This window comes from Ipomoea triloba, chromosome 7 (genome assembly GCF_003576645.1).
Source record: "Ipomoea triloba cultivar NCNSP0323 chromosome 7, ASM357664v1".
Taxonomy (NCBI): Eukaryota; Viridiplantae; Streptophyta; class Magnoliopsida; order Solanales; family Convolvulaceae; genus Ipomoea; species Ipomoea triloba.
In genome coordinates, this window is record NC_044922.1 from 16,043,468 (window position 1) to 16,051,911 (window position 8,444).

Below are 8,444 nucleotides of genomic sequence, written 5' to 3' on the forward strand. Positions count from 1 at the left end.
TTTAATCATAAATATTGAAGGGATATAACCCGTTTATTTGGCGTGAGTAGTGGTCGTGCACTCTCGAGTCTCGTCCATAAGAGAGGTCGGGAGTTCGAATCCCCTCTCGTATGAAAAAATCAAGACACTTTGTGATCTGGCCAAAATAATATTGAAGAGATATTTACTCAATCTGTTGAAGCACAACTCGATCTCGTGACCCCAGTACGAAAAAGTCACTACATACCATTTGAGCACAAGGCTAATGGCAAGAGATATATATTTATACTTAGTAAGTTAGTTAGCAAGAAGACATGCAAGCAATAACCGTGAGACAAGCCCCGTTGAATGGGTAAACTTTAATATTGGTTCGAATTCTTGATTTGGTTGATTATGTTCATATTTCATTTAATTTTACTTATCATAACTTCTAGTACAAGTTGTTTTTTCTATTGTTTTAAGGTAATTATATATGTGTACATGCATACTCTTCCAATTAAATGTGCAGACGACCGTAGCAATTTTTTTGGGTCAATTATTATAATTTTCTATTGATTATTATACAATGTAATTTAATGTTCAAGAAATAGCCTAGTCAACTTTTAATTTTAACACTGTTCATTTGAAAATTGTCCAGAACAAATAATTAATATACAAAAAATCAATGCTCAAATAAAGCCAAAAATTGTCTCTCAATTGAAAGATCAATTTAATTTTTATTTTATTTTTTTACTCCCTAATTACCTGGCGTGTTTTAATTTATTTAAAAAAGAAAAAAGAAATTCACAATTTCTTCTTACTCTTTTTCTCTTCTATCAATAAAATCACACAGCAATAGAAGGTTTACTCCCTAAAAGTGCATATCTCATTTTTCCCTATTGGAAATCAAATTGAATTAAATACTTTACAATAGAATACTTCAAATATCTATCAAAAGTATCGCTTATTTAGAGTAAGAAATTTAGGGCAATTGGGAAGCATGCTACTAATTTAATACCTATATAACTACAAGGTTAGAGGTTAATTAAACTCTTGTAATGGGTGTGCGCCATGATTCTTATACATTAGATTTGCAAATATTTTTCTTCAATTATGCATAAACATTAATTGCTTATTAATTCAATGTATTTTTGATTTTTAAAATTAAGAAAATAATTAAACTTTTTGTAGATTTTTTGTATGTTTTTTTGAGAAGAAACATGTTTTAAATGTGAAAACTGTATCATTGTCTTTTTGCACCCGTTAATCAACATCCCCAACATTTTTGCATTCACTTTTGGAAGGGGTGTCAATCGACATCTTAGAATATATATATATATATATATATATATATATATATATATATATATATATATATATAAAAGATTCAAGTAAGAACAAGTCATTATGTAAACAATGCAAAAGTGCACTACACAGAATTACCAAGTAAATTTGATAACATGTAAAAGTGCACTCGATAACGGTTTTTTTTTTTTTTTTTTTTGAAATACTCATGATTCTTTACAAGGTAGTATCTTATACTTTTCAAATAAACATTCTCAACCCAAAGAATCTAAACTCTCACCATCGGAGGTTTGAACCTATGATATGCAACACTTTTTTTTTTGAGGACTACTGACTCTATTACAATGTAGTATCTGTTCATAGCTACTTTCTCAACCTACTGAAGCATAAATACTCAACAGTTGCCTCCACTGAGGCTCGAACCCACTCCCATCGTCCATGTGGGAGTGTAAACTAGGACACCGGGTGCCACGTTACACACTTTTAGAAGTTAAATATTTTTTCTTTAAACTTTTTCATATCATTACATACATTTTATAGTTTTGTATGATATATTTTCTATTTACACTTAGACACCTATACACATGAATCAGCCCACACACACACACACACACACACACACACACACACACACACACACACACACACACACACACACATATATATATATATATATATATATATATATATATATATATATATATATATATATATATATATCAAATGCGAAGGAGGTATCCAGGTGAAACATGCCGGTGAATGACAACCATTGATCTTGCCAAAATCAACTGTCTAGATTGAACACTGATTAAAATAAACGCAGTGGCATTATGGTAATTTTACGTATTATATTGTTGAAAGCTTAAGGTACGTCATTTTAATGCTTAATGTGCACCATTTTAACAGTTAGGTGCGTCAATTCTACAATTGAGAACTTAATTTAAGGTGTGTTGTTGAAGCTTAAGATGCGTCATTCTAAAGCTTAAGGTGCGTATTTTCAAAGGCTAAGGTGTGTCATTTTAACACTTAAGGTACGTTATTTTAACATTTAAGGTGCATCAGTTATACTTATACACATGATGGAGATTATTCCCCGATAACCTCACCTATACGATGATCGGTAGCGAACCCTCTACGCGTGATGAACAAGACCCGACTTGAATCGACCTGCTCTAGGACTTCTCTCGACCCTCTCGCCTACCGAGCTACTTTAACTGGCTTATATTTGGGTTCCCCAACTGTCCATGCATACCCGACCTCTTCAGATTGGCACCGACCTACCGAATTGGATCCGATAACAGGATTTCACACCCTCAAGAACATCAAGGCACATGTACAGACCCCTTTCGGTCCCGACCAAAACCTGTGCATTGGCTCCACGTGCCCTTCATGCCGTAGGACCGGAACTTGTTCCCTCTTCTTGGCTATAAATACCACATTTATTGCTGAGAGTGGAGGGACTTTTGGCTACTTCTATACGCTAACTATGAGCTCAAGAACCTCTGACCCATTGTCACGTATTCCGAGCTTCCTGACTTAAACCAGCAAACGGATCACCAAATGGCCGAGGCCCTGTCCAACTTAGTATCTACGTATTCGTAGTAAGCTCCGTATTTACTACACAAACACATGAGGTGCATAAGTTCTACACTTAAGTGCACCATTTCAACAATTAAGGTACGTGATTTTACTACTTAAGGTGCGTCTTTGTAACACTTTAGGTGTGCCATTTAACACTTAAGGTGCGTCTTTGTAATACTTAAGGTGCACCATTTTTACACTTAGTTTATGCCTTTCAAGACGCCCATTGTTTTTTTAAATTTTTATTGATTTGAGTTGTTGATCTAGATTTGATCAACGGCTCAGATCTCACCGCATGTTTTACATGGGATACTCTCTGCACCAGATCTCATATATATATATATTATTACTGACTTAAATATCAACATATAATCTTAAATAATTTTATGGAAAGAATAGATATTTTGAAGAGAATTTTATAACTCGTCTCTAATCTCAAGAAGAGTCCGAACTCCTATTGTACGTACTTGAGCTCAAGTCTTATCTCAAAAAAGTTGCATATTTGTGCAGGTTGAAATCTTTAATATTATAGTAGTATATTTTCTTTGTGAATTTTCAAAATTTCACAAGCTACAGGGGTCCCACTCAAAACATGTACATTTATTATATACGTGGCTTAAGCCAAGTGTGAAATAATTGGTAAGCAAGGGTCAACTCTAATGAAGGACCCACAAAAGATTGATTATCCAAATTAAACAATGGTCAATCATGAATCATAAACCAATTATCATCCTTTGATCCCATCAATCTGCTGACTCTGACAGACCCCTTCAAGCCGTGAAAGCCGTGTGAAGTTTCTTTAATTTTTGTTTAATCATATACCCACTGCTTTTAAATTCAAGTTTAAGTCAAATTAAATCGTAACAAGGAGAATTATCTCTGCTCTTGTTATTTCGATCATTCACTCAATTTAAATTCAATGATTTATTTTAGTAGAACTAAACGTCATCTATTACCAGTTTGAACCGTTTGTTGTAATAAGAAGAGTTATATCGCAACATCTATTGTTTCTTGAGACTTTATTTAAGGAGAATCAAACTACTTTTATCTGGGTAAACTATTTGTAGTAATTAGGAGAGTTATATCAACAACTATTGTTTCATTTATGAAGTTCAAACTCGATATTTTTTTAAGAGGAACCAATTAAACTTCTTCCAACTAGTAAGTTGAATCACTTGTTATAATTAGGAGATCAGAGTTATTATCTCAACGTACACCTATATATTGTTTCATTTACAAAGTTCAAACTTGAGACTTTATTTATGAGGAACCAAGCTTCTTCCACCAAGTTAATCTAGCTACATGTTGTAATTAGGAGAGTTAACTGATTGCAACACTTATAGTTTCATTTATAAAGTTCAAACCTTAACGAGATTTTGTCTAAGAGGAACCAAGCTTCTTCTAGCTAGCTGAAGCACTTGTTGTAATTAAGTCTAAAGTTATCTCAACTCCCTATTGTTTAATTTACAAATTTTGAACTTGAGACTTTGTGTTGGGCAAAGGCTAGGAGAACCTCGTCTTGCATCCTACCACTCAAAACATGAGGTTTACTACTATTTACATATAAAAAAATAAAGTTACACATGGAATACAGTGAAGTTTGGGAAGAAAAACCAGGAATCGAGTCTCACCAGCAGTAGTGTGGGAGTAACCTCTCAAAGTGAGGGGGCTCTTTGTGCGCAATAAGCAAAGGTCTAGTCTTTGTGTTAAGCTGAGTTACCATGATTTACATCCTCCACATGCTTTGTTGGCCAGGGCATGGGGATCTTTGGAGTTGGGGATTCAACCTGTTTCGAAAGAATGAAAATAAAGTTACACATTTACTATCAATTCTATATATACCTTTTGACGCAATGGTAAACGCTTGATTCTAACACTGTGTCGTAATTATTAAAGTCATTTTAACGACTATTATTTCATTTACAAAGTTTCATGTGGGATTAATTAATAGTTACTTTGAATTAATTACCCATGCACATACAGATAAAGTTGGTGCCCTCTTGCCAAACATAATATAGTACCAGCCAGCTAAGCTAGGATTTTGAATATAATAATTGTAGCTTTTGAAATTAACTGAGATTTTGATTTATTGTGTCACTTTCAAATCCATCCTTATCTCCCCAACCAAAATATTTTCCCACACACAAACATATCATTATTGTGACTTTCTAATGCATGTATATGTATAGATTCCCCTATGATGATGTCTCAATTTGGCTGGACCTTTTAATATACTAGTACTATATGATTCCTTAGATTTTTTTATTTTTTATTTTGTACACCATATGTTTTGTTTGTTAGTGCACTATTATTTAAAATAATATCACTCTATTAATAAAAGATTTTCTGAAACACCTAATTCAGAAAAGAAACAAATCGAATCAGTAGTGATTAAAAGGAAAGTTCACTAGCCTCTGCCCAAATTCGAACCCTAATGGAGGCGCTATTGACTCTTTGTGCTTCAATAAATTGAGAATGTATATATATGAGCAGATACTACATCGAGTCAGTAGTACTCAATCTCTTCCCAACCTTAATTACACATCATGTCTTCAATGTCTGCTTTGATATTTATTGTGTGGATTAAACTCTTACCGTTATGACAAAAGTTATAATAGTATATAGTGAAACTATAACTTAATATTCTTATATTTATGTAGCAACCAACGTCAAAATTTGATAGTAAGATACTAGATTTGACTTTTCAAATCTCAACTCAATACAAAGAAGTTAATTAATAACCTTGTTTCGCTGATAACATGAGTACACTATTGATCTACTTCCTCATTAAAACACTTCAAGGCATAGGTAATATGAGTTCTTGGGATTAGGGTGTGATTTTTTATTTTAAGACAAGAAATATTAGTTAAGATCCCAAGAGTTGAACTAGCTACAGCAGTCCACCTGTCCCAAGAAAATGAATGTTTTAAACGAATAGAAGACCTGGCAAAATATTCGTAAAATATTCAATTAAATTAGTGAAAAATTGTATGGTTGGTTCAACATCTATTGAGGATCCCCATGAATTGAAGTAATATACTAAACACTATTCATTTGGGGATGAACAGTGAATTGTTGGTCAATTCATGATTGTTTTACTTGGCTTGCTACTCTTCATCTTGAACTAGCTAGCTAGGAACCAGGTTAGCTCCCCACTACAAGTTTCCATGGAATCACACTTTTTTAAAACTCCTGATTTTGCCAGACTATATCTTAAATATTACGAACCTATTATAAATCAGACTATATACTAAAATCTCATGAACTTACTATAAGGCTGTCAAACTATATATATCCAGACTGTACCCTAAATCCCATGTACCTATTATAAAGCAGTCAGACTGTATCCTAAATCTCATGAACCTAGTATAAGGTCAATGAAGAAAGTGACAAATTTTTGTTTTCTTCTAAGATGTGTAACATTTTATTGGATAATGGTGGGTCTGATTAACATAAACTGAGACAAAGAAGCATAATGACACAACATGCATCATTGTGAAAACTAAAAAGAAATGCACAAAAAGAAAGAAAAAGCTTTATTACCATGTACTGTCAAAGTAAAGGAGGAGTATTTTCATTCATTCATTCATTCAATTCAAATCCCATCAGAATCAGAATACATACGCAGAACCCAAGAAACTGATGAAGCTAAGCTCTCTTCCATCCCTTCTCAGAAATCTTCTGAGTGAATAATCAGCCATACCCCCCACGCCCCTCCAAATCTTCTTCTTTATGACAGGTACAATCAGTAGTAGTAGCACTGGTACAACATCCCCCTCTCATCTGTCTTGTTAATATCATTAAACAACATTAACCTGCTGTTATTGTTGTTGCAAATGTTGTCATTACAACTACTACTGCTAACTAGCTTCCTAACAATGTCTAGATCATTGTTCCCAGCAAAATACCCAGTATTATTATTCATCTGGTCTTGATGATGATGATCAAACCCTCCATTGTTGTTGTCCCAAGAATGGGCATTTGTGGATTGGAAACATGTGGCCCCTAGTAGGGGATGATCATCAGCTTCTTGCTTGATTTCTGGTTTGCTTCCATAGCTGCAAATACCATCAGATGAGGAGCCACTGGCCTCAGTCCCACCAAACATGAGCAAATTATTATTATTGCTACTTTCACCACCAAATTGCATGAGATTGGAGAAACCCTGATCTTGGGTTTGAAAATTGTAGGGATAGGACTGATAATCACTGCCATTATTGTTATTATCATACAAGAAATATGGGTTCTGGGCTGCAGAGAGGGACTGGTGTTCATCAAGCCCAGAAAATGAGAGTTGTTGTGGGTGGAGGAGATGAGGAGGGGCAATAGAGGATGAAGAAGAAGAGGAAAACACCATTGGAGATGACCTTGATGATGATAATGAAGAAGAAGAAGAAGGGTTGTTGTTAATGAGCATCATTGCCATCACTTTCTTCTTCAGCTTGGTGTTCCAGTAGTTCTTGATATCATTATCAGTCCTTCCTGGTAACTGGGCTGCTATTATTGACCACCTGCCATTTTCACATTCTTATTTTCTTCAATTCTTACACAAACAACCTAACTTATAATATATTCAAAAACAAAAAACAAAAGTCTCACATGCAAATGAAAGAATCCTATCTTCTCACAAGAAAGTCAGTATATAATAGATTTTTCCAACCTAATCTTTTTCTTTTTTTTTCCCATTTTTATCAGCATGATAAGATTCTTTGTTTCCTTTTATAGTGGGAACACAGAGATCCTACAGCCAAGAAGCCAGTGCAATTACAGAAAGATAGATAGATATAGGTACCTGCTGCCAATAGAAGCATATAAAGTGCAGATGACTCTATCTTCTTCATCAGAGAATTCACCATGCTTTATGTTTGGCCTCAGATAATTCAGCCATCTCAGCCTGCAACTCTTCCCACATCTCCTTAGCCCTGCAAACATTAACCAAGAACTAAATTAAGGGAAAATTAAAGATGAGATGATTAAGGGGAAAATAAAGGGTAATTAATTAGTTAATTAGTTAGTTACCAGCTTTGTGAGGGAGAGCAATCCAGTTCCCACCAGTGCCATACTTGTGAATGAAGTCCTTAAGCTTTGCATCTTCTTCAGGCGACCATGGCCCTCTCTTCACGTTGGCTTTATCACAGCAAGGAGCTCTCCCCATCTCTCTATCTCTCTCTCTTTTCTGCTACTCTCTAGTGCTAATTAAGTTGTGGTCTTAACATTCCACTTGAAAACTGTGGTGAAAGAGAGTTGATTTTCCCTTTTGCCTGCGGGAAGAAACAGGCAGGAATTGCTATGAGCGTTGTGTGCTGTGTGTTGGTGATGCTGGCTTATATAGATGGAGAGAGAGAGAGATCAGAGAGAGAGAGAGAGAAGAACTAACAGTAAACGAAATAGACCAATGGTTCAACTTTAAGATGGCCTGGATTGGTTCTCACTGACTTTGTATTTAGAAGATTATGGAAGATATATGGACCAAGTTTTCACTGCAGGTAAACTATTTGACATCATCACTAGGAGATGATGAGTGTTAGGTAATAAATTTACAGGGAATGTAAATATGTAATACAATTCTTCTTCCATATATTATTTGGTTTATTGTAAAA

At 34.4% G+C, this 8,444-nt stretch overlaps 1 protein-coding gene across 1 annotated transcript; it reads right to left on the reverse strand.

Moving 5' to 3' along the window:
• Positions 1 to 6,391: 6,391 nt before the first annotated feature.
• Positions 6,392 to 8,170, reverse strand: LOC116025985 (transcription factor RAX2-like). Its single transcript, XM_031267425.1, has 3 exons — positions 7,864 to 8,170; positions 7,637 to 7,766; positions 6,392 to 7,355 (listed from the first exon to the last, which is right to left on the reverse strand). The coding sequence occupies exons 1-3, from the start codon at positions 7,997 to 7,999 to the stop codon at positions 6,590 to 6,592; spliced, it is 1,032 nt and encodes a 343-aa protein (XP_031123285.1). The 5' UTR covers positions 8,000 to 8,170; the 3' UTR covers positions 6,392 to 6,589.
• Positions 8,171 to 8,444: the final 274 nt, after the last annotated feature.

Bases quoted from the DNA above. Each gene is read 5' to 3' on its own strand.
- LOC116025985 (XM_031267425.1), bottom strand. From the start codon at position 7,999: ATGGGGAGAGCTCCTTGCTGTGATAAAGCCAACGTGAAGAGAGGGCCA. The intron at 7,767-7,863 runs GTAACTAACTAA...TAATGTTTGCAG, and splicing joins TGCTCTCCCTCACAAAGCTG to GGCTAAGGAGATGTGGGAAG. The intron at 7,356-7,636 runs GTACCTATATCT...TGAAAATGGCAG, and splicing joins TATGCTTCTATTGGCAGCAG to GTGGTCAATAATAGCAGCCC.